The sequence below is a fragment of the Pipra filicauda genome, unplaced genomic scaffold (genome assembly GCF_003945595.2).
Source record: "Pipra filicauda isolate LSUMZ 115617 unplaced genomic scaffold, ASM394559v2 scaffold306_size1276767_pilon, whole genome shotgun sequence".
Lineage (NCBI taxonomy): Eukaryota > Metazoa > Chordata > Aves > Passeriformes > Pipridae > Pipra > Pipra filicauda.
In genome coordinates, this window is record NW_024104428.1 from 1,249,345 (window position 1) to 1,275,933 (window position 26,589).

At 47.0% G+C, this 26,589-nt stretch overlaps 1 protein-coding gene and 1 long non-coding RNA gene across 11 annotated transcripts in view; one reads left to right on the forward strand and one right to left on the reverse strand.

The window, feature by feature from the left end:
• The window catches only part of ILDR2 (immunoglobulin like domain containing receptor 2), a 37,380-nt gene extending 21,796 nt beyond the window's left edge, over positions 1 to 15,584 (reverse strand). For 2 of the 10 annotated variants that reach the window (XM_039383358.1, XM_039383356.1), the window contains exons 1-3: positions 13,228 to 13,883; positions 6,025 to 6,357; positions 4,821 to 4,940 (exon numbers count right to left, since the gene is read on the reverse strand). In XM_039383358.1, coding sequence (XP_039239292.1) covers positions 4,821 to 4,940; positions 6,025 to 6,357; positions 13,228 to 13,288 — 514 coding nt within the window. In that variant the 5' untranslated portion in view covers positions 13,289 to 13,883. Of the gene's footprint in view, positions 1 to 4,820; positions 4,941 to 6,024; positions 6,358 to 13,227; positions 13,884 to 15,302 lie in introns of those variants that run through there. The other 8 variants (XM_027746834.2, XM_039383355.1, XM_027746833.2 and 5 more) reach the window with 6 other exon arrangements.
• Positions 14,531 to 17,509, forward strand: LOC120323640. Its single transcript, XR_005564299.1, has 3 exons — positions 14,531 to 14,713; positions 16,334 to 16,677; positions 17,095 to 17,509. It is a non-coding gene; the product is annotated as an uncharacterized LOC120323640 (long non-coding RNA).
• The last annotated feature ends 9,080 nt before the right edge of the window (positions 17,510 to 26,589 follow it).

Genomic DNA, 26,589 nt, shown 5'->3' on the forward strand with positions numbered 1-26,589 from the left:
TACAAGAAAGACACTGAGGTGCTGGAGCATGTCCAGAGAGGGACAACGGACCTGGGGAAGGGTCTGGAGCACAAGTGTTAAAAGGAGGGGCTGAGAGAGCTGGGGCTGTTCAGCCTGGAGAAAAGGAGGCTCAGAGGTGACCTTACCACTCTCTACAACTACCTGACAGGAGGTTGTAGACAGGAAGCCTCTTCTCGCAGGCAACTAGTGACAGGACAAGAGGCAATGGCCTCAAACTGCACCAAAGGAGGTTCAGGTTGGACATCAGGAAGAATTTATTCACTGAAAGGATGGTCAGGCATTAGAATAGGCCACCCAGGGAAGCTGTGGAGTCAACATCCCTGCAGGTGTTCAAGAAATGACTGGATGTGGCAGTTGCTGATGTAGTTTGGTTGACAAGGTGATGATTGGTCAAAGGTTGGACTTGATGTTTTTTTCCGACCTTAATGATTCTGTGATTAATTATAAAGTAGTATTTCACTAATACATAGTTTATATAGTATTTGCTGCCCAAACGAAGGGGAAAAGAGCACAGGCAATGGCTGTCTAGCAAAGCATATGGATCACTACCCAAAGTATCAAACCAACAACTGGGATTAGTGGAGCCCTTTCCTGCCTCTTCCAAGAACTTGACAGGTCCTTGGAAATGAAGCCACTGTTTCATGAAGCATGTCTAAGCTACGTAAACTCTCAGAATGCAAACACTGCTGAGCCTGCACAGACCTACACATCTCAGGGTACCCAGCTGAGCTGAGCTGTACCCACAGCCACAGCTCTACAGCTGCACCAGCCTGGCAAGGAGCTCCCACAGGACCCTGCACCTGGTTAGTAAATTCTGGCTCTTGGGAAGGCTTACTGGGTTGTACACAATCCCATGCAACTAAGCTGGACAGCCTCCTGATGTGAGAAGGTCACATGAAGAATGGGGTATCCCCTGACACTGCCCTGTACTTCCAGTGTGAAGGGTACTGCAGGCAGGCACCCTGCACCCACTGCACTGGTACATGTGCAGTTCCTTCAGAAAGGCTGCAATGAATTACTTCACTGAAGCCCACTGACATTCTCATATAAAAAGCAGTACACAGGGGCTACAAATAACAACATGATTAATAGCACTGTGTTTCAAGAAGCAGGACACTAGCTGATAGCTACTATGACAGAAACGTACTTTTTAAGCTGTTGCATTCAGCCTTTTAGATTCAATCGCATTAGTTCTAAAAAATAAAAACATACAAAGTTGCAAATGGATTCACTAGCCCAGCTATAATGTCAGCAAAGGTTCTACATTTCTAGTAAAGCACATGAGTGCAGAGAGCATCACTTGGCTCCCGCTGTGGAATTGCTAAGCTCTGTCCAGTCCTGCTGCAGCAGAAGCAGAGCTCATACAGCTTCCAGCACACTACACCCCATCTGGAGATTCCAAACACCATCAAAATACACATATATCAGAGAATCACAGAATCATTTAGGTTGGAAAAGAACTCTTGAGATCGTTAAGTCCAACCTGTGACCGAACACCACCAGGTCAACCAGACCATGGCACTGAGTGCCACGTCCAGTCTTTACTTCAACACCTTCAGGGATGGTGACTCCACCACCTCCCTGGGCAGCCCATTCCAAAGTTTAACAACCCTTTCTGTGAAGAAATTCCTTCTGATGTCCAACCTGAACCCCCCAGGCACAGCTTGAGGCCACGTCCTCTTGTCCAGTCACTTGTTGCCTGAGAGAAGAGACTGACCCCCACCTTCCTACAACCTCCTTTCAGGTAGTTTTAGAGAGCAATAAGGTCTAAAATATGTATTTTATATATAATAAGTGTGTAATAGTACATTTTATTTAAATTCTTCCCTTATTGTACAGGAAGTTCACTACCGGTCAATCTCCTCTTGTGTTTCTGAGGCGCAGAGGTTACTCTCCCTCTTCCCTCACCTGCACTGATTCCATCAGAGAGAGTAAAGACCCTGACTAAGCAAAAAGACACTGGTCTTCTCAGCAAAGCACATAATAAGCACATGCTTAACATCAGGTATGCTTTACAGATCCTATCACATTTGCTGAGCACAAATGGATATAAATAAATGCTTTTATGCTCTTCTGAAATAGGCCTGAAATGAAGGCAGCACAAGGGATTCTCTGATGCTACCCAGAGCTGGCCAGCAGCTCTGTGTGCCAACACAACACAACCAGGTGACAAAACCCATCATGGCCCAGGCTGACTGGCTTAAGAGTTCACTGGTAGTCTCAGTGATTGCTTCCCTAAGAAAAAAGAAATGCTGTAACTTGCTCAGGTTTTGGATTTTGCTCCAATTTGTGATAAAGCAGCTTTTGACTGATTTTTAAAGGTGTGATTCGCTGTATAAAAGCAGGACCCTCCACTTTTGGCTAAACAAACTTCCATTAATTTATTAGTGCTATTAGGTATCTACCATTTTTGCCTCTCACACCTTTCATGGTTCCTACATGCTGTAAAACTGCCCTGTCCACCAGTATCTCTCTCTAACTTAAACGTTCTGGTTTTCCTATCACCCCAAATGATAACGTGACAATGCCCTAGTCAAAATTCTAATTTAAGCTTAAATCATGCAGCAACCCCAAAATAAGCAATGTAAATTATACCTGAAAGCCCAGTCTCAGCAGGGAGCAAACAGCAATGTGCTGTGGGAATCATAGTGTCTCTCACACACCATCCCTCCACTGCTCCAACCTAACAGGGAATCTGGGTTCCACCCAAAGAGCAGAAACCAGAAAAACAGCAAACAAAACCCTTTTACTACATGTTTCCTAGGACTGCAGAATTGCTCCAATCTACATCTGTACCCAGTGTCTCCCTCCAAGCAGTGGCATGGAATAAAAAATGCCCCAGAAGATGCCAGAGTATTAAGAAACGGTATTTTCACCGCTGGCTGCTTTATCATTTAGCCATCAAAGGGGAGAGATAAAGGAAAAAGAAGGAAAAGTAACGGCAAAGGCAGAAGGAAAAGGACAAGGTGGGAAGGGGGAGGGAGGCAGGGAGGGAAGTAACCCTGGAATTGCACCAAAAGCTGGAATGTTGCCTCCGTACACGCTACCCAGGAAAAGAAATATTCACAAGCTGCGCCTAACAGCATGAGGCAGAACAAAGTATGCCCACAACAAGTCTGCTTCATGCTGCTGCCAAACTTGGCACGAGTGCTGCACACAGCGCAAGGTCAGACCCACAAGCTGAACAGAAAAGCAGATGTGGCCGAGGGTAACACAAAGCTACGTGTTTCCTCCCAACATAACCACAACAAACTGGGAACAGGGACACCAAGCCAGCTCCAGAGGAGGGGATTTCTATGTTTTCTCCCCACATAATCTTCTGTACACACCAAAAACCAGATTCTTCCTGTTACCATGGCACTGTTTCGTCACTGGTGTCTGAGCACAGTTGTAGACACAAGAGGAAGACACCAAATCCTGAACAGGAAGGTGGAGAAAGGACAAAAATTCAGCAGCTCATCACCACACAGCCCCAGACAGGTCCTCTGGAGAGGGTATGTAACAGCTACCATCGCCATCTGGCAGATATAATGTCACCTGAGCCCACACAGGTCAGTCCTGGGCCTCTTATTAACTGGCATATGATACACAGTCACACTGTGGGTTTGGACAGGCAAATGACACTTTTCTGGAGGGACCAGGCTGACCTTCCACCTTCTGACCTTCCAATTGTCCATTGCTTGACCATCTTATGAAGGGCTGAGGAGAGGTGGTGGTACTGTTACAGTGCCTCACCCATTCAGCCTGGTTTACTTTGTGATGATAACTACAGCTCCAAATACAAATGTCGATTAAACTCTGGCCTTAGGCAGAAGGGTAAGGGCACTTGACAGATTTGTTCTATCATGCTTCCACATATCACCTAGACACTATTGGCCCAAGCTTTTTAACATTTCCTTCCCAGGATGTACAGAACCTGTACACCCAAGAACCATGCTGACTAGACAAATGTTGCTATCAGCAGGTCTTAAGGAGAGTTGGGAAAAACTCATCTGAGGCATTTAGGGTTCAACTACTACAGCTGGCTCAAGGCACATCAATGAATGTCCCTGAAAGGCCCATTCCACTCTGCTTTTCTCCTCTAGCTGGGATGGGTGCTTTTCTGACCTTTACAGTGAGCTGGATCATGGAAGCCATCATTGAAAGCTAACCCTGCAAATAGGAAAGAAACTGCTCACCACACTGCTCAGGGGAGCTTAAGCCAAGCATGCAGACCACACAGAGGGTATAGCTCCTTTCAGTGGCAGCACCAGCTCAGATCTGACTGGGATGACTATGAAACTGCACCTCTAACTGGACAAGTAGCATTAGGCAGACAAAATAACCTCCCAAACTGACACACCTAACACAGTACTTCTTGACATCCTCACAGGTCAGAAGAGCGAGACGAAGGGAATGTTAAAAAGACAGCAAAAATCATAAGATTTGCTGTCTTCTGGGTGTCTATTTTTAAAAGATTCCGTCTCAAGTGTTCATTTTGCCGCAAGTTTATTGTTTTGCACCTTAAAAACAAGGGTTCTGACTTTCCACAGCCCTGCACTCTCTGCAGTCACTGACGCCTGTGTAACGTGTGAGCGGTGTGGGTGTAAACACTCCTATTCTGGTTTGGTAGCATTTGCCACCCACTTTGCCAAGGTGTGAATGACTGCACAAGGTGCAAGGCAATGGTGAAGGTGCTGTTTTACACAGCTCCTACACCCCATAGTAATATGGTGCACAGATATGTGGAGAGAGCGAGAGGGCAGAAGGAAAGGTGCATCAGGTACCTGCAGAAAAAGCAATCTGACAAGAGGGCTCACCCAGCACAAGCAGCTCCACTGATTCTTCATTCTTGCCCTCCACATCATCTGGTGTGATAATAAGGCAGTAGTAGAGCCCACTGTCTCCCCACATCAACTTCCCAATCTGCAGGTCTGCATCTGGAAGGCAAAAAAGAAAAGTCAAGCTTCCCCTCCAACACCTAAAGGAAGAATGAAGCATTGAATGCACTGTGTCCACCTCTGTGTCCCAAATCCACTTTATTTCCTTACTAAGAAGAGGGGTTAATCTTATCCTGAACATCACAGTATTCAGGAAAAAAACCAACAGGCTCGGGACTTGGAGCTGCAGGTGGGAAGACAGATAATGCTGCAGAGGCAACTCTGCAAGTGCCAAGAGCAGAAGGGGTAACTAATGTCATTTTCTATCCTCCTCCATGGCCTGGGGACCCAAAATATTTACATCATTAAAGAAGGGCTTAGACATTGTCTCCCCTACAGCACCTCAGTCATCTGCCAGAGGTTACAGGGAGACAAAGGAAAACACTCCTCCTTGCTGAGGCTGATCACACACTCTCCACTCCAAGGAGTCTCCACTTCTGGCGAGGAGGTGTCTTGAGCCAAGCAGAAACCTTTTACTTTGGAGGGACAAGGTTTCTCACACAGCCTTCCAGAAAAAAATGTATCAGGACCCTGACACCCCTCTTCTCCACCCAACAGGACTTCGCCCCACAGAAATCTCTTCTCACTGCCCAAGGCTGTGTGGCTTTAGATTCATTATAGCTAAAGTCCAGGGCTGAGCAAACATAAGGTGTGGGATAATTTGAGGATTTTGGAACTGGGAAAAAAATCAGTGGGATTTGTAAGGAAGAAAAACCTAGCTTGCAGAGGCTGAATTCATATCTCTCTTGCTGGAAATCTAGATTTCCTTCGTTAAGGAAAATCTATATACAGAGCAATATGCAGAAGCCAGGAATGAAAACATTCCACTTCACTGAAAGGAAAAAAAGAATTCTGTATCTGGGTTGGAGACCTACATGGAGACAAATGAAAGGAAGTGCCAAAGGAAATTATGTTTGGGTCTAGGGTTGGTTGGCTGGCTGAATCCTGAATGTCTGACATACAATCCCATCCCACAGCCCTTTCTAAGGGAGTTAACCAGACAATTACTGCCAGACTCCAGTATCCCAAATTGCTAAGGGTCCATTCCAGCCCCCACCAAGCATGACTGGGGTAGGAGAGTTACCGTGGACAATGCTGACATCTCTTTCCTTATAGAAGTCCCCTATAGTGATGGCAGATCCCTGTTTGGAGGCCACGACACGGACTGTCCTTCTGCTGTCCACACAGTCCAGGTAGGGATCCCAGTCCAGGTTCCTCTTGCTCATTGTTTGTAACCCAGAGGTCACCATTCCCAAAGCTTCTCCCATCCGGTCCTGGCAGTAAGATTTGTACCTCCACTGCACCACAGCTGGTTGGGTGGAAGAAGTAGAGAAATGGCAGCGAAGCAGAGCAGGCTGAAACAGCATGGCCACCTTCTTCTTCTCAGGCACAGTGACCTGCAACCCTTCCACCTCAGCTAAAAGACAAAAACATGAGTATCATATGCCTTGGCACTGCTTGAAGAGGGACCTACTGCATTTTATCACAGCATCATTCTCCCCCCACACATAAAACTGTCCCTCTGTTTCAGGTGCTAGGGTGCAATATTCCTCAATGTATGCTGTAAGGATGGATGTTGGCAGCAGAAGTAAGTTTGCTTTTTTCCTAGCCTACAGCCACAAATAAAAATACACCATGATGGGGCTGAAGGCTCAGATGTAGCACCCTTATGCTGCACAGGCCCTAACACAGTGGTGTGATGATTCACAGCTTCTGTGGCAGGTTCACAGATAAGGAAGAGGTATTTTAGGGATGGCCATGCTGCACTTCTACAGCAGGTCAGCCAAGGGGTCAGATCCCAAGTTCATAACAACCCTACTGCAGAATAAGTCCCCCTCCTCCCAATTTCAGTGGCATCCCACTTCCTCTTTGTAAGCCAAGCAACACACAGCGCCTGGCCCAGCCTGTTGTGCACTGGTGCCCAGTTAGTGCTGCTTGCTCTGCCAACCTCTAGAGATGCATGAAGGAGTGGATCCAAATCAGACAGCTCATCCCAGGGCTGGCAAGTAGCGCTGAGAGAAATTGCTCCATGTGGGAGGTGTGGAGAAAAATGGCCCAAACACTCAAGTTTTTCACATTCCCAGGGAGGAGAGGGATCTCAATATGTAATGTTTATCTACCAGCTGACAGGAGAGCTGCAGCCTGGAGCTCTGATGTATTAAGGCCCCAGAGAAGACGCATGGGACTGCTGCCACATCCTTATGTAGCTTAGGGAGAAGAGAGAGTCAGTGAGCAGTGTCAGTAGAGCCCTTGGGAGAGTGAGGTACTCCATCTACCCACAGGGGAAAGGCCAAAACCTTCCCCGCACGCCCTTCACTGCTTCCCTCCTTGTGCTGCAGGCAACAATGCCTGAGAGCACTTACACAACACTGGAGAAAAAGGAATCAGAGTCAGTATTGAAAATATTGGTGATGACTCCCTACTCACAGTTTACACACATCCCAGAGCAGTGCACGATGAAAAAGAGGACAAGACACAAAAGACATTCAAGAGAATAGAGCAGAAGAGAAAGTTTACACAACATCTGGAGAATGGACTGATGGACTTAGGGAAGCTTAGGGAGGAACAAAAGACTGAGGACGAATAAAGGTTTCCTGATGTCAGGAAGCAGCAGAAGAGAAGGGAAAACGCCAAGAAAGAAGAAAACAGACAGAGTAAGGATAGAGTATCAGGGTAAGTATAGGAAGCAGAAGGATAAGCAGGATGACGATCATGGAAGCTTACGTTCAGCTGGAAGAAACTGAAGAAGGTGTCTCAGCCCAGGTCAAAATAATTTCAAAGGACTGGAGTTGCAGGAGATTAAGAAACGATGCAGAGAAGAGAGGAAAAGGAGTCAGCAAAAATAACCCACCCACTCCAGAAAGTGGAGATGAAAAGGAGATGGAAGCTGGCCAAAGAAAATGAAATGACAGGAGGTATCTTTAGAATGGGGGAAAAAAGGCATAGACTAAAGCACTGGAGCTTGAAGCAGACAGAGAGCAATAAACGCATCAACAGTATGACAACAGCAGGCATGAAGAGACAAGGTCGAGTTGGAGACAGCTGCAGACCTGAAAAGCAAAAGCAAGGAGAGATTGCACAACCAGGATTCAGAACCAAAGGAAAGTGAAGAGGTTGGAACAACAGTGAATATTAAATTCAACATGTTATCTATGTCCAAACTACTAATCACAACCAAGCCTACAAATACCACTCAGAGGATAAAAAGACTGCATGGACAGAGCCTAGGGGAAAGCTTATTTCAGACAGGCAAGATGGTCCCTGACACTAAAAAAAGAGTTACTGATCTAGGCAGGACTTGACGCTGGGGACTACTGTGTGAAGGCCTGAAGTGCACAGGGGTGCTGTGGCATTTGCACATGCATGCCATATTATGCATAAAACAAATGCATGACATCATGGATATAATGCTTGTGCCACATGGAAGCTGCACAAGAGATATTAGTCCTGACAGAAGCGCTTGGACACAAATCCAGACGCCGAAGTGTGGGTGATCTCCAGAGCACCACCAAACACAGCTGAGGTCTCCCACAGGAGGGGCAGGGCCGTGAGGCCATTCCTGTACTTTCCCAAGGCAGAGGCAAAGAGACAATTCAGGAAGCAGCCACTGGGACGTTTCTGCCAGGCCTCCTTTTCCCAGCGACCAAACGAAGGGGCCACAGGGGCCGTGCGGCACTAAGGGAAGGACAGCACTTGCTTCTCAAGGTGAACCGAGCGGCGATGTCTTATTCTCTCCTCTCCAGAGATTTGTGCTTTCTGGGTTGCATCTGGATGCAAAAGACATGACAAACACCTTGAAAAACAAATGGGTCCAGGTCAGACTTGTGTCTGGCAACTCTGTGCCTGACGGCTCACAGTCTGAGGCCAAAGCCAGCATGTGACATGAGCCGATCAAGTGACTCATCACGTTACCTCAGCTTCAGGGATAAAACAGTGACACACTGAATATTTAAATCTTTCCCTTGTGAACCAAGTACTCTGCTTAGTAAACACTGTGCTTTCAGCTAACCATGCACTGTAGCCCTCCTTCCCTGTTAATGAGATTAATGAGTTTGGCAAGCCAGGGACTGCTTTAATAAATGATTAGCTGAGCTTTAGCAAATTCTCATCTGACTAACTTTCCCCCCCATACCCCCATGTGAATGTCTATATCAAGAAAAGAAACACAGTTTTTGGGAACACATAGGAATTTTTTTTCTAGATTATTCTTTTTCTAACTTTTTGGAGATGTGCAGAAAATTATCTGGCATTTTCTATATCCTATCCCAAGCTCTTTATTAACTTCTGAAATATTATTTTCGGATTCTTTCCAGGAATAGCATTTAAGAGCAACACAGCGCCTCAGACTGAGAGACTGGAGCAGTGGAAACTTTAGATCTATTTAAGTCAAATTATATATAATTATATATGGCTGAACTGGGAAATTATACACCTGTTATTTCCTCTGCCAAAAAAAAAAAAAAAAGGCTGGAATTGATTCATGTAGCACGTCACTGCTGTAACAGTGTCCATCAAAAAGGCCAACAGGATGTCTGACAGCCTGAAGACAAGATGGTAGCTTTTACACGGATCAGTTATGTCCATGCACAGGAATTACAGTGGTCTGCTTAGGACCTCCTCACCTTCAAGAAGAAACCGTGACCTCAAAAAACTTCAAGAGACTAGCCAAGATAAGAAAAGCCTCAGATGTATCACAGGGCAGAACTCTGGGTTGTTAATGTAGCAGAGAAAAAACTTGAAATACGTGAAAAAAAATGACAAGCCGAGTGACAGCACCACAATAGCTTTGTCTAGTTCAATATAAGTAGGACTAAAAAGAAACTGAGTTGTGTTGTGCTATGTTTTGATTAATGCAGACAGAGCAAGATTAGCCTTTACTTCAAAATCATCATAGAAGTGCAATTCCTGCACTCCAGAGAAGCAACCTGTTCATTGTGAATTTCACAACGTTTGAAGTTTCACAAGAAAAAAAAATCTAGCTCGTGGGAGTACTCTAACCATTTTGCTTTCCATCCTTCTTGTTCTCATAAACCCTCAGAAAAAGGTCTGAAAATATTAATCAAGTGCACCTTAAAAAAACAGATATCCTCAGTCTTAGAAAATAAAAAGAATCCATGGTTTCGTGTGCCTGTACATGTGTATATACACAGTCCCAGAGAAAAAGCTTAAAAATAATCACACTTCAGAAATATGATTGTATGGGGTCTGTCTGCTTCAATTGGCAATGTGCATTCCTCTCCTCTCTCTGTTTCTTTTCCTAAACTATCCCCAGATTATGCATTCAAACTATGCAATCAACACTACACACAAGCTATCACTAATACATTTCACTGGTGATTAAAGCAAATTCCAGGAAGTGATTACAGAGGGGATATTTGTAAGGGCGCCTTTGAGCCTTGTGAGTCTGATCTCCATAAGCGCCTTCCTTGAGCAAAAGAGGGAAAGCAATTGAGGGGTGATAACTGAGCCTTTTGCTTTGCCCTTGCCCTCCAGAGAAGTCTATGCCTCCCTGAGGTGAAATGAATCCCAGGAAGATTTACTTCCACCACACAGCCTTAAGCTAGCCTCTAATAATAGAATCACAGAATGGTTTGGGTTGGGGGGGACCTCAAAGATCATCTAGTCAGAATAAAATTGATCTAAAGCACCAATCCCTGTAATGGCAAAGCCACACAGTGTAGTTCAGCCTAATGGGTCTCAGGCTGCATCCTTCTGGCACACAAGATTTGAGTCCAAGAGAAGGCAGGACACATTATTCTTCAGGTCAGCATGAGTCTCCCTACCTGTGCATGCATCTCATCTCTTTCTTGGCTATTATTTGGCTCACACCACCACTTGCCCGAGGTAGCACAGCTGATGCTATAAAGCTACAAAAATTACATCCTCCCAGTTTTACACACCTTTATTGACAGAAGTTGTTGCACGCAGTTGGGCCCTGAAACAGGCACCTCAGGAAAACTACTCCCAGACTATACCTAAGGGCCTCAGCAGAAAAGCATACACTCATTGGTAAGAGACAGTGCCCTTAGGGCATAGTTTATAACACCTCTCTGAACAAAATAAACTGTTGGGCAAAAGGATCTTTGTTTATTGCACCTTGGCTACTATGCATCATTTAGAAGTGTCCTTTCCCCCTCTGCTGAATACTGGCACACCATCCACTCTCAAATGTGGATCAATCCTGAATCAGGAAGTGCAAGACCTGGACTTTGAGGTCGGAAAGTTAGAGATGATAAACAGATGTGTAAACTGATGAATGGAGAGCCAGTGGGATCACTAGGATTGTGTTGTAGATTCTTGCCTACTCATGCTGGACTAAATCCAATCCATGCAATTTATCAGCAAAAGCCATCACCATCAGATTGTGTTGAGTGCCTTTTGGGAAATGAATTGGATGGCTTGGTCTGGTTCCTATCAGACTTATGTTCTTAGCTACGTGACCACTAACTGTCAGCTTTTTCAGAAGCAAGAAACCAACTCCTGAACAGGTCAGGTGCAACTGAGGTGAAAGCATGGATCTGATTTTTTGCAGCTCCATAGCAAAACCAAGAATTTCAGCCCTCTGACTGTTTAACCTGGAAAGGGGAAAGCCCACAGCAGCTGCAGAAAAGCATGGCCTTGCACACCCAGCACAGTACCTCAATAAAAGAAAAAACAATCCATGTAGGACAGCCCAGGCTGTGCAAACAGACTGGACTATTCCATGCTCTTCCCCATTCTCTGTGGTGCTGTTCCCAGGTACCCTGTGCTCCTGACTTTGGTCTCTCTTCATCACTTTCCCCATGCTCCTTACACTCCCTTACGACCTGCCCCTTTCACATATTGACAAAAGTCACCCCAGACGTTCTCAGGCAAATTATCTCAGCTCTGGCCACCAGATCAAATCCACCCTGTCTTATTACTGTCTGAAAGTTGTTACGATTGTCAGATGCCTCATGATTTACAGTATTGGTTCAGCATCCTAGAATTCATGCTCAGAACTATCACTCAGCAACTGATCACCACCACACCTGAGAACAAAGGAAAATAAATGGGAAGAGTCTCTCCGAGCTTTATAACACCAAGCATTAACACCTGTCCTTGGGATAGCACTGGGATTTCCACCGGTGCCAGTCCCACTCAAGGTGACCTCGCAGGACTAGAAAGTAAGAAAAAATGTGAGATTTCTTCCCAGTTATGCTGCACGTATGCTCTGTGAAGCCAGGCAAGGGAAGTCAGATGAACATTTTGTGTCAAGACAGATGAGACAGTCCATCCATTTCCCTGCCTTCCCAAGAAGCGTGCTCAGTTGGCCAGGAGACAGCAAAGCACAGCTGTGCTCCAGCATGCCCCCCTCAGCCTGCTCTCCTGAACTGTGGCTGGGGAAGCTGAGGTAGTAAATACACCCACCTCTCTACTACACTATTGCACTGCAGTGGCTCTTCTGCATAGGGAGAATAAACAGGGACCAAGCCCTAAATTAGTGGTAAAAAATTACTTAGGAGGGAGAAAAGACCCCATTTCAACATGGGCAGTCTTCTAATTGTAATCTTTCCAAGCTTAGTCCAAGTTGTGAGGCAGAAAAATATTGCTCTGCTTGTTCTGTGCATAAAACCGGAGCTCAGCCTCCAGTACAACACTTCTCTCTAGTTTTAATTGCATTACAAATTACAGCACTATTAAGAATAATGGTAAGCACAAGGAAAGGATTCATTCCAGAATCAAGCTGCACTTGGTAGTTTACAAAAACCAGCTTTACACAGTGACTTAAGAATACTTGGCAAATTGTATCTTCTTTCTATAGAATGAGAACACAGTCCCACACATATCTTAACCTGTGTGACCTCACAGGAAGGAATAAAGGATGACCTGTTCTTCATCCATTTGCTGTTGTTATTAAAACACTAGCTTTAGAAACGTGGGAGAGCAGGATAGGAGGAGAAGCCAAACCAAACCCTTTGTACCTCACACAGGATTTTTTGAAATTGCAGTAAGAACTCACAATGCGCAAAACCAAACAAAAGATAAATGCAAGAGCCAAAAATTAAAGACAAACAAAGGACAGAGAGGAATTACTGCTGGGAGGAAAGGAACTGCGAGTGCTGATTAGAAATTTCTCAGCCCACCTCGAGGAGGGAGGAGGGGAGAGAAGGGGACGAGAGCCTTCTCTTTCGTGCTCCCTTTTGTCTCCCTGCTTCCTCCCCCCCATCTTGCACTCTGCCTCCTACCCTGGCCCCTCCACCTCCCAGCCCCCACTTCTCTTTCAGAGAGCAGAGTGCACCACTCAGGCTGGATTAGGGCTCCTTACCTTGATGCAGACCTTTCATTCCTTCGCACAGCCACTGGGGAGAGGAAAATCTTGAATCCATGTTTGCTAGCCTCTCCTCCCTTTCTGTGCACACACACGCTCACAGTCACACACCTTGGCTTATTTGCTTTCTCTCGGCCATGAAAAAGGACAGCAGCACCTGATTTATTGCTGGGCAGCAGCGGCCAGAGGCTGGAGGGGAGCGGGCGGGCTCCGGCTGCCTCCATCTCTCAGCACGCAGCTGTGGATAACCTGTTGCCTCCGGAAGCCTGTGCCCACTGGCTCTCGACTAGCACCAGCAGCTCGCAGTCCTGCCTCAAAACCCCGGGGCTAGAGGAAACGGGAAGGTCTTCCTGCTACTGCGGCACCTCTCTCTCTCTCTGCATTGACCCTGCATGCTCCGAACAGCGGTCGCTGCCAGGAATCCTGAACTACCTTCGGTGGAGGGAGGAAAGTGTCAGCAGCCCAGTCTTTTAGCCTGATGGAAAAAGTCCTGATCTATCCGCACATGTCCAGATAAAGGAGCTCTTTAAAAAGAGGGAGGAATGTAATGTCACGTTTATCTGCACCCCGTACTCCTTTCCCAGTCCCTGGATGCTGTTTTATCAGCTCATTACTATAGCTAGTGGGAAAGGAGCGGTAGTTGTGGGTGCGCTGGCACTCCAGACCAACTCGGTGAGGCAGGATACATTTGGAAGCAGCCAAATGGCAGGGAGGGAGGGAGGATGAGCTGGAAGCTGCTGAAGCCCCAGATGAAGCCGTGAAACCGTGGAAGGGAGCAGTAGGCAGGCACCGGTGTTGAAGATGACTCAGAGCGAAAAAGCAAGGAAAGGGGTGGGTGGGTAGTAGGAGAGAAGTGTTATGACTAAAAGCCGAATTTACTGCTTGTGAATCCTAAATCTGAATAGGAAGAGGGAAGAGGCTGAGGTCTTCTTTGTGGGATACATCGATGGCGGTGGGAAATATGTGCCACTTAAACCAAGTGTGTCTGTTTCTTTCAGCCTGTAACCAGCCTGCCTGGCTAAGTCATCCTGCTGCAGCTTTTCCTAAAGCCTGCTGCTCCTGCCTGTGCCTGGCTGCTGCACCGGCTCACAGGAGCCAGATCTAGTCCCTCAGAGAGGGCTCCCTCTTTCCTCTCTGATTCCCGGCTGCCCCTCCGTTCTCATTCTGTTTTAATCCTTCTCTTTTCCTCGTTGTCCAGCTCTCAGACCCAGCCCCTTTTCAGCTTGTTCCCCCTGCCCTCTCCCCCTCTCCGCTCTCCTCTCCGGCTCCCCTCCCCCTGGCTTAGGGAGGGAGGGCTCGCCCGACGGGCAAGAGGTGGTGGGCGAGCTGGGCTGGGGGGGGAGGCAATCCCCTCCTGCGGTCACAAAGGCCTGGGCACAACTGCACCGTCACTGGGAAGGCCCCCCTGGAGGCCGGGGCAGAGGCAGGGCAGCCCCCTCCTCTCACACCTCTGTTAGGACGGCGTGTGCGGTCAGGACACCGGGTAAAGGAGAAGTTCCCGCGATTGTTCCCGACCTGGCACGGGCGGGCGAGGGGGAGCCGAGGGTTTGTCGCCATCCCTCCCGCACCGCGGCCAAGGACACTCCAGCTCCCCCGCTTTCCAGCTGCCTTCCCGGGCCGGCTCCCACCTTCCCCGCCGGCTTCCCGCCCGCCGGCCCCGCGGCGAACAAGCGGCCCCAGCGCCCCGCGGGCCACGCGGAGCGAAGCCCCCGGGGCCCCCTCGGACCTGCCCCCGGGGCCCCCTCGGACCTGCCCCCGGGGCCCCCTCGGACCTGCCCCCGGGGACCCCTCGGACCTGCCCCCGGGGACCCCTCGGACCTGCCCCCGGGGGCCCCGGGCGGGCAGGAGGCGCCGCTTTCCCCCCCTTCCCCAGCCCCTCTCCGCGAAGTCTCCGCAAACTGCACCGCGGGACGCCCCGCAGCAGCCCTCACCCCACGCCGGCTCCCTCCGCCGCTGCCCTCCCGCAGCATCTCCCCAACCCCCCCCATTTTCTCCCTAAAGAGAGCCGCGGAGCCCGGCGGGCTGGGCACGGCACGGGCACGTCGGGGCCGCCGGGGCGCCCGTGGCCCTACCTGCGAGCCACAGCAGGACGATCCATCCCAGGACGTGCCCATCCATCTTTCCCAGTGGTCCAGGCGGCGCGGGGCGGGAGGGAGGGCGGGAGAGGCGGCCCCGCTCGGGCAGCCACCTCCCCGCAGCGCCGGCCGGGCTGGCGGAGCGGCCGCGCCGTGTGGCTCCGCTCCTGCTCCTGCTCCGCTCCTCCCCCGCCGCCGGTGCCCGCGGCCGCCCCCGCGGCTGTCCGGGCGCGGGAGGGGGATGCGGCTTCCCGAAACGGCTTCCCGAAACTGCTTCCCTGCCTCCCTCCCTCCGGCGAAGGCGCGTTTCGGTTGCCAGGTGCCGCTCCTCAGCCTACGGGCACCCCGGCACGTTCCTCCGCAAATCCTTCATCCCCCCCCCGGCATCCCTCCGCTTCTTAGCGGGGTTCTTACAACTTCTAGTAAGCGCTTAAAAATGTCCCCGCCGATCGTCTGTCCTCCCCAAATTAACCTTAACGTGTACCTTGGGAAATAAGCGTAGACGGTTCCTGTTCGAAATTTCCCCGGGGTTTCCACTTCCAGCATGGGCACTGCAACTAATTACTGTAATTTTTAGATGAAGAAGGGATATAATTTTAGATGGAATATAATTTTAGATGAGGAAGAGGTGTTCTGACTGTTAGCAACGGGCAGCTGAGTTTGGGGTGTTAAGTTGTTGTGCAAACGTGATACTGGGAGGGGATGGAATTTTTTTTGTGAGGAAGGGGACAGCCAACTAGATATACAGCTAAAAATGACATTTTAGAATATGGACGTTGCTTGGAAATTAAATGGTCCTGGCCACAGTGAAGCCACATGGATACACACTCACTGTACTTAAAACTTTTACAGTTTCTGTGAAAACTTAATAAGTCAGTGGAATTATTCATAGGCCTAGAGCTGGCTAAAATAGCATCATGCTTCCTTTGGTGGCTCGGCACCTTCCAACATGGCACTCACCACTCACAGCATCCAGCACAGCTCCCCTTTGCACATTTGTTGTTAACCCTCAGGCATTTTTCTTGCAGGGGCTTGGCTGGTCTTTGTAACCAGAGCTGGGATGATGCAGATATCAGCGATACACATGGGAGATGGGAGTAGTCTTCATCTCATCTGGAATCTGCCAAAGAACACGAACAATTCTGATTTTCCTAACGCAAAGCACTGCTAAAAGAGTGCACAGGGGTGCCCGCAGTAAAACTGTACAAGCTATTTTCTTTCTAGCAGGTATTTTCCAGGTGCTTGTAGATCCCTCATCATTTTGCCTTTCAGACTGAACTTCTCTACAGGCAAGATAAGCTTATTTTAACAAGTGTGAATGGAAGAAGATCAATAATTTCTGAGTGAAAAAGCATGTTTGCTGTGATAAAAGGTGTGTTGAAACATCCTTGGCTGTTTTTAAACAGATGTAGTCCCTCTGTTAGCATAGTTAAAGTAGAATTAAGCAAGGAGACAATCCCTAGGCAGCCAATCTGTTTTTAAGTGTTTTATTCAGAGCTATTCAATGTTATTGAAAAATATTTTTCACATGGAAGCTTATTTTTATTCAACATTGCATTAAAAAAAAAATACACACCCATAAATACCAAAATACACACCCAAAAAAATACACTGATGTTCCTCTGACCTGATACCTTATGAATTTAACTGTTTTGCAGTACTAGCTAAAAGTCACTATTAAGAAGTAAGCCTCTGTTAACACTAAATCATGTATATGTGCAACAGCCCACAGTGTTCTCCTTTAGCACACAGAAATTTGACACCCCACTGCCTTTGTCCATACTTGCAGGTGGAAGACAAAGTAGAAACTCTCGGGCCACTTCAGCCTCCAGAAATACCTGTGGTTCCAGAAAATTCAGGTGGATACCCTGCATCAGCTGAGGGCCTGCCTCGCCATTGTTATATATCTGTAGGATACAATCCATGAAGGTCTGTATGGGCTGAATTAAGACTCCTAAAATGTGAATATAACGTTATTTTTCTCTCCCTCCCTTAGCCATTTTTCCTGATAACCCTCAAAATCCTGATTCGTTGCCTTTTTGTGACTTAATTGGCCGGGAGTCTGATCCAGAGTTTCCTGAGACAATGTTGATGTTGATATTATCTCATCTGTTTAACACTGGGAGCAGTACAATCCCTTATGCGTCACTATTGTTAGCTACTCCTAGGGGGTTTTTTGCTGTTTTGTTGTTTTTTTTTTTTTTAATGCCCTCCAGCTTTTGCAAATAAGTTTGGCATACATCAGTTGTGCTAAACTTTTGACTCACGACAAAGGAAGGAAAGATTTTCAATACACGGAAGCACCATTGTTTTGCATGTAACGTTGGATTTATATCTGCTTTGAAATTCTCATAAACTCACTGTACGGTCCTTTTTCATTTAATGTGAGCTGTCATTTGTATACATCCACGTGTGATGGATGCCCAAGCCCGGAATAGATGTTCCAGATCTCTGTAGACCTTTGATCTGAGTATTGCAACATCTGAGCTGGCTTAATAGTTAATGTTGGGATGTTGTCTTTCCTTTTAGCCGGGTCTTGGAGACAGAAGGCTGTATGACTGCAGTTAGCCCCAGTTCACCCTCAAACGGTGGGGAAATTCCTATGCAATTAGCCAGATGGCTTCGAGCCACGGCCCAGCAGGGATTCTCTGTCCCTTGAAAAACAACATACCGGTAGACTTAAACCTTCAGCTCCCTCAGTAACTTCTCCCTGCTTGTCCTGCATAATTTAGCCCCAGATTGAACCTGAAGAATACCACACCTCAACACTGTTTGACATCACTTACACTGTGATTCCACCCGAAGGAGTTCTCTAAGCAATGGGATCGGGAACAAATTCGGTTGAACAATAGGGAAACAAACAAACTCACTTTTTTATTCACGCTGTAGCAGCTGCTGGCTTTTTTCTCTCTTTGCCAAGTACTTCATTCCTCCCTCCCTCCTTTCATCTTCCAATACCAGTCTTTTGTGGTCATTTCCTCTGTTGATAAGCAGAGTCAGCTTTTTAAATTACCAGCACGTGGAATGATTTACCCCAGCACCTCACTCAGAATGACCCATCTCGGAAACATCCCTGAAAACCCACTGTGCTGCATGAAGATTTTCTTGCCATTCAGCCCCCTGGATTTCCCCTGTAGAAATTTCCATAGAAACAGCGATTTCAGCAGCTTTCTGGGATGTCATACTACATTCAGCCAGTAGACACTGCTTTTCTTGATTTAGTACTGAGACCAGCACGCTACAGAAGTTATTAGGTGACACACCATCAATTCACAGCGTTTAGTGAGTCTCTTCAGCATAGCTACTAACTAAAACTTTTCCTCGTTTGCTTTGTCACACTGGAATCTCTTTTTAATCGTTGATAGCTTCACAGCAAGACATCACTGAAATATATGCACTCTGGATATGCTGGGTTTTTTTCGAGCTGCCTTGCCACATTTGATAGCACAGTAATACAGAGCTTTTACTTCCCGTTAACGTCAGGAGTGAGGGATATGGATATACAAACTGCTTTTGTTTTTAACCATGGTGTTTGTACCACGAAGTGTTTAGAATATTTAATGGAGAAATTTGACTTTCTCATTGCAATGAGCCTTCAGTTCTGTAATACAAATTCAGCATTAGAAAGAAACCAAGAGAACAGCATCTTTCTATAGTATTTACTTCTCTGTCTAAATTTCCTGTGTTGCTCCTGATCCTTTTTTTAGATACCAAAAATCACAGCATAACTTTCCTACACTTCAGGGGGAACCTGAAATTTTCATTTAAGTCAAACACTAAGGACATGTCAGCAATAATGTTTTGTGAAGTTATTATATAGGCACACCACGATCACAAGTGAATCATCCCAGCTCACAATCCTGTGTGTCACTATAAGCAAAAATACACAGTATAGGAATAAGAAAACTCTGCTTGCGAATCTACAGATAACCAAGGAGATAACAAGTTGTTAAACCCTCTAAGGTTTTGGCTGTAGAGAAACCGCGGGCAGCAAAAATACCTTCAGGGACCTGGAGTTCATAACCCAGACTGCTGTGACTGTCTAATCCAGCTTTTTTAATAAAACAGGCCACATCACTTTGCCACGCTACATCCATGTAGTTTGAACTGCACCCTGTTTTGTTACGAAAAGAATCACAAATTACTTTGGGATGGAAGGGACCTCACCCTGCCCCTAATTTCATCTAACTCCACCTTCTAGTACTGCCAAGCTCAAAGACAGGGCACTCTTAAGGCAATTTCTGAACAGAGGTAATGACAGACTATGATCAAAGCACCCTTAACATCCTCTCTGGAAGTTCAACAGACTGTTATTTTTCTATATTCTTGAGCTAACACCAGAAATAGAGAGACCATCTCAGGCTCAGTTGCTAAAAGGATGAAAGCAGAAGTACTACAGCATCATCATCCCTGCTTAATATTTCTTTGTTTCTCCTTCCAAGGATCATGCTGTTAGTCCTCTTGACACAGCATCACATAGGGATCTCCTCTTTGGTGGGGATCCCACTCTATCACCTACATTATTCAGTATTCCCTCAATCTTTGTATTATTTGCAAGTAACTGTGATGACTGTATGTTTCCTTCAAAGGTACCAACAAACATTTAGTAGTATGCAGCCAAGAAATGACCTAAGAAAGATCTCGTGAAAAAGTGTGATTGCAATTCCTCATTTAAAATTACATTTTGAGACATCCTAAGCTAATGCATTATCTGGAGACTGGATGGTCTCTGTATCATAAATCTGTATCCTTGATTCAATGCTGTATGGTCAAGTCACATGCCTCACGTGTCTGAATGCATTACCTTTAGTAACCATGCTTAATATCTTTTTGATGCAATTACAGACCAATGTGACAGAATCTATTTGCTGCAAACCCACGTTGATTGGCATTAATTACGTTACTTTTCTTTAATTCATTATTGAAGCAACTCCTGTGTCAGCGGTTCCATTCTTTTGCCTGGGATCCCTGTCACTCTGACAGGTCTGTAATTACTCAGGGCATCCTACTTGGGGCCAGATCTAAAACAAGACTTTGGAAAAATTTTGGTACCTAACATTTAGAACTGCAATCTAAAAAAAACCCTCACTGAGAAGCAGTTTGAGAATGAAAGCACACATGTACTGTCAAAGTACACGCTTACAGTTCTCCTTCTCTGCATACCCAGATAGTACTGAGCACACAGATGTCTAACAAACACTCAAGCCAAGGCTTACATATATTTGGGTTGTCGAAGCCAGTTCCTTCTCTTATCAGATATTAAGGATTTCCCAGTATTTGTCCAGGATACTGGAACAATGTGATGGTTTCCCTGGAGGCATGGCTTTAAGGATATTTGAAATTTATGGCATAGAGGGGATGCAGCTGTACCACACCTGGGCAGCTGATTACCCTGGGGCTTGTATCAGCCTCAGTGGTTCTGGAAGGTGGTGCTCAGCAGGGTCACAGCACTCACCCAGCAAGTCCCATGCATCCTACAACTCCATGACCTGCTGCACTGCAGCTCCCAGCACAAATCCTTCTGTTTCTGGAGAGCAGACAGAAGCGTATCAGCTCTCACTAGAGTTCCCTGTGAAACCTGGAGAAAAGATGCTGATACCACGTCTGAGGCCTGGTCCAGGACATTCACAATGGGTCTAACACTCAGCAAAGCCCTGCAAAGACAGGGTGATATGGCTTACCTTTTGTAAAAAGGCCTCCTGACTCCTAGTTGATCTAAGTTACATCCTTAAGCACATAGCTGAGGTGTAAGGCACCCTGAAGTCCTTTTGCAGTTGTGGCACTGTTAAAAAAAAGAAACCCAAGATTCAAAGATTCACTAGGTCAAAGGGAGTGGGACTAAGAGAAAGCTGGCAGCTGTAGCATACTGGTTAAATCATTCACCTGGGGAAGGGGAAACCTGCAGATTCTGATCCCTGAAATGTCTATGCATTACATATGAAACAATATAGTTACTGGACCAGAGAGGCAAAGTTTCCACTTTGTCTCCAAAGAGACAGATTATTTTAAACCTACAAATTCTTTTGTAGGTTTAAAACCTCCATAACCAGGTTGAGAAAGACATCAGCTGTGACAGAAACTTGTCTTCACACACAGAAAGGAGTGCAGAGAGTCAGTGCCATGGGGGTAGCCCAGCAAACACCCTGCCTTGGCTCCTCCCACACCTGTCTCAAAAGCCCATCAACAGCCTATTTCCACAAGTCCAAAGGCACACAGGGACACAATGGCAGACAAGAAAGAACGCTCAGATAGGAACTCAGAATAAAGGAAAACCTGTCCAAGCCCCTCCCAGCGCTGTCCCAGAGAAGCCTCAGCTCCAGGGTGCAGACTTGAAGCCTATCAAGATGAGTCAACAGCACAGCAACTTTAGGTTGCAGCCTACAGATATAGGACTTGTTACAGGATGCAAGGGAAGAGCATTTCAGAATTGCTTAGGGCTTCTTATGGGATGCTTAGGGAGGAATCAAAGGCAAAGAAAGAGAGAGATGTAGATGATTTGGGAAGGAACAAGTAACAGAAAGAAATGGATAAGGGGATAGAAAGACCCAGTTGTGTTTGTGAAGAGTTTGCTGGGCAATGTGCTTATCTGTCATGCACAGCCCATTCCCTTTTCTTATTGAATTCCTTTATAACTTTTTTTCTGAGAGAAGGACTCCCTATTTTGCATGTATGCATGTGTGGGGGCGTCTGTGCCAGCCTCTAGTCTCTGGCTTGGAGAGTCCACATGCCTGGGTGACAGTGGCTGGAGAGACAGGAGGAGGTCCTGACTTAAATGTCATCAGCTGTACTAGGTGAGAGGGTGGTGTGCCCTGAGAGCCAGGGAGAGGGGAGTGGATGGTTCATCCCTAATGGCAAAACAACAGGAGGAGCTGGGTTAGGCTGGGATTACATACTTGACCTCCCTTCGGTTGGACCTGGGAGGGTGGAGTTGCACCCGCCTCGCCTCTCTTGGGCTGATGGATCTGGCCTGACTCCTCTAACATAAACACCAAACATTTCACTCTGTGGGAGGGTGACATGGCCCCAGACCAGCAGGCAAGTGGGTAAGAACAGATGTGGTCACTGCAATGTTTTTTTGGAGTAACTTTGCTCATTCTTTCCGACAAACAACTGCAAGACATACCTTGCAAAGATTATAGCCGTGAATCCTGAATGAATGAATATACATTACGGGCAGAAACGTTCCAGATAGTTCTTCTGCCAACAAAGTACTAGGGTACACAGACCCTATTTTGAGATACCTGTGGCAAACTCCATGCACTGATGGAAAAGCACAGGCTGGCAAATGAGTTCTCTGGACCATTTACAGTGATTTTGTAAATTCTGGAGCTGTGTTTCCAAGGCCAGGTACCTAGGACCTGAAGTGTTGGCACATTACTTAATTGAATTAAGTGCCAAAAAAAAAAAAGCAATATATAAATACTGGCACAACACTTGCTGTCATCTGCTGGAACGGCCTCAGTGCTACAAATTAGTTATTTACAAATCAGTGTAAATGGTCCACAGAGCTCCTTTGCCAGCTAAGTTAAACAGCAGACAATTGAAGAGTTAAAACATGAGTTTCATCAGAGGCACTGGGCTCTCCTCAGGGCTCTTGGGGGAGAATACTGATGACATGGTGCTCTAGAGATGATCTGTTCCCTGTTCTTTTCTCTGTCCCCACAACCCACATAGGAAAATCCTTTCTCTCTCTGCTGCTTATGAATTTTATTTTCCAACCACACCTCTAGCCCTAGGAGAGCTATTACTGGAGCCTTGTGTTTTTCAAACAGTTGATGAACACATTATCTGAATTTCTTTAAAAGGAAGGGCTGCTAAAGGGTGGGTCCCAAAGCTGCATACGAGAGAAAAGAAAATTATGCAAAGAAAGAAAACATAAGTGCACAGATGCACTCCTAGCAACAACTCTTACAGTAATATAACAGTAAATACTTGCCTTTCCGCCTGAAAAAAACTAGACTCTGTGCAGATGTTTATATTTACAAGATACAAGTCATTTCTTGCAGTCTCTCCTCAGAGCTTTACCGTTTAATGTAGCCGGAACTAGACCTGAATATAAATTATTTCCACGGCAGTAAAACTAACTCTAAAAATGCTTACCTGTTTTCATCGAGGTTACATCACAATTTTATACGTTTCTGGCAATGTGACTGACTCCTCCTGTATGTTTAACAGCAAATTTAGCAAGCGGTTCACAAACATAAACCAAACTGTTTTCACTAGGTTTGAGCCTCCAGAAGATTAAACTGTGCCAGCATTTTTTAACCCTCTGAGAAACCAGATACCAGGGAGATGCAGGAGCAATTTAATCTGACCTTACCTGACAGCAGTTCCACCACTGACAAACATAATCAGCTAAGCCAAATATTTAAGCCTAAACAAGAGCTACCTCCTTTGGAGCTGAACAGCCTTACATTACCTAACCAGAGGATGAAAAAAGTAGCGAGACTGAGAAAAAGAAGCAATGTTTTCCAGCGATTTGGAAATGCATGGAGGTGTTTCATCGCTGTTTTTATCCTCATGTCTAAGTTTAGAGCAGATTTAACAGGACTGTGAGATAGAGAATTGCAAAGAGTCTTTCAAGTCAGGGCTACACCGTTTATTTTTATCGAGATTGTCCAGACAACTCCACTGAAGATGGCTGCACAAGAAGCAGCATGATGGCTCTTGTTCTGCTGCACTACCTGTGCTCTGCAGAAACTGCAACTACATGCTGAAGGAGATCCCCCAAAAGACATGGGAACAGTGAGGAATGTGGGAGACATCACATGCCTCGGACAAGGAAAACCAGGCCAGTGAAGATCATTTGGGCTTTGAGAGAGATGAATAGAAAGCTTGAGGTCAGAAGCAAATCTGTGCTACTCATCAAGATGATGCAGATCAGATTATTTCCAAACTTTATTTTATCTGAACTGTGCAAACTTTCAGTGAAGGAAGTGTCAGTTACGTCAATGAGATAGATGGCAGGAAAAAAACCCAACAACCACAAAAAAAAACAAACCAAAAAACAACCCAAACCCACAAAAAGACAATCTGAACAGCAGCCTCAGTTTTGTATAACGTGAGCTCCCAAATTATTTTTAATAAGCAAGTTTGCCTTTCCAAGCAGATGCACATCCTCCACTTTTCTGTCATGTATCTCAAAACCAAACCCAGGGTTCTCACCTGAAGTTGGTCTCCACTTCTTCCTCCACTCCTTCCCGTACGTCCTGGGCCACTGCCCCCATGATTTGTTGGCCCCTATTCTCACCCAGGCCCCCATGTCCTGGTAGCATTTTGAATGCTACTGGAAGCATCAGAAAAGGCACATCACCGTGATCATCTTGTCTTACAGAGTACCGGCTGTCAGGGAGCAGCAGGAGCCAGGCTGCTCCAGAAGGAGATGAAACAATGGGAGCCAAGGGGGCTCATGCAGATATCAGGGCAGGCATCCTGCCAGCCAGTGCCCAGCCCTACAGTGAGAGGCAGGAGGAGGTCTGTTTTGGCCCAGATGAAATACAGAATCATAGAATCATTAGTTTGGAAAAGGCCTCTAAGATCATCGAGTCCAACCATTAACCCAGCACCACCCTGTTCACCACTAAACCACGTCCCCAAATGCCACATCCACATGCCTTTTGAACACTTCCAGGGATGGTGACTCAACCACTTCCCTGGGCAGCCTGTTCCAGTGCCTGACCACACTTTCAGTGAAGAAATTTTTGCTAATATCTAATCTAAATCTCCCCTGAGATAACTTGAGGCCATTTCCTCTTATCTTGTCACTTCTTCCCTGAGAGAAGAGACCTGGCTACAACCTCCTTTCAGGGAGTTGTAGAGAGTGATCAGGTCACCCCTGAGCCTCCTTTTCTCCTAAAAAACCCCAGCTCCCTCAGCTGCTCCTCATAACACTTGTGCTCCAGACCCTTCCCCAGCTCCACTGCCTTTCTCTGGACATGCTCCAGTGCCTCAATGTCTTTCCTGGAGTGAGGGCCCAGAACTGGACACAAAGAGGGTAAATTTAGGTTAGATATTAGGAAGAAGTTCTTTATTGTGAGGGTGGTGAGGCACTAAACAGGTTGCCCAGGGAGGTCGTGGATGCCCCATCCCTGGCAGTGTTCAAGGCCAGGTTGGATGGAGCTCTGAGCAACCTGGGATGATGGAAGGTGTCCCTGCCCATGGCGGTGAGTTGGAACTGGATGATGTTTATGGTCCTTTCCAACCCCCTCATCATGGCTGGGCTTCGTGAACGAAGATTTGGGGAGGGCTCTACCCACGTTTGTTACAAGCACGCTGGTGGCTAAAAAGGCCAATACGAGACAGGCACGTCCGGTTGCAAAAGGCACAGCAGAAAGACTCCTTAGATGGTATATTCTGCAAGGCACGATTCTTTCTGTGTTGTCTTTCCTCCTCAAGGGTGATCCTGTGTGCTTTCTCAAAGGAAGCAGCAGCGTTATAGATGGTGTGTCTGCAGACCTCCTGATTGGAGGCCAGAGTAGACCAGTGATGTTGATCGATATGGCCAAGGCTGAGATGTTGTTTCAGGGAGTCCTTTTATCTCCTCTTTGGGGCTCCTCTCTTGCGGCAGCTGGTGGCAAGTTCACCATAAAGCAAGATCTTAGGGAGGCGGTGGTCCTTCATCCTAGAGATGTGCCCTGCCCATCGCAGCTGTGTTCTCAGCAGCATGGCCTCAATACTTGTGATTGCTGCTTGTTCTAGAACAGATGTGTTGGTCACATAATCTGACCAGTGGATGTTTAGGATTGTGCGGAGGCGGCGTTGATGGAAGCGTTCTAGGAGACGCAGGTGGTGGCGGTAGATGACCCATGATTCAGATCCATATAAGAGAGTAGACAGCATTCTGTGATTCTGTGATCCTTAGAGCTTGTTGGCCGCTATCTGTCGCATTGATGAAGTCTTCTTTCTAGGAGAACGGGCCTAGGGCGATCCTGACTCAGGACCGCTCTGACAGCCCGGGTTCGCAGCAGGGCGGGGGCGCCGCCCCTCCGGCCATGTCGGGTAATGGCGGCCCCGCCCTTGCCGCCAAAACCGTGAGGGCACCGCCCTGGCGGCCCCTTAGGAAGGGACGCGCTGCCCCACCGCGGCGAGAGCGGCCGGAGCCATGTCACGGCGCAGAGGCTCCGTCAGCCCCTTTTTCTGCTTCGTGCGCGACCAGCTGCCCGAGCTGCGGCGGCGGGGGCTGCCCGTGGCCCGCGTGGTGGACGCCATCCCGCACTGCCGCCAGGCGTGGGCGGTGAGGGGGCGGCGAGCGGCGCGGGGAGGGCGGCGAGGGGGGCACGGTGTC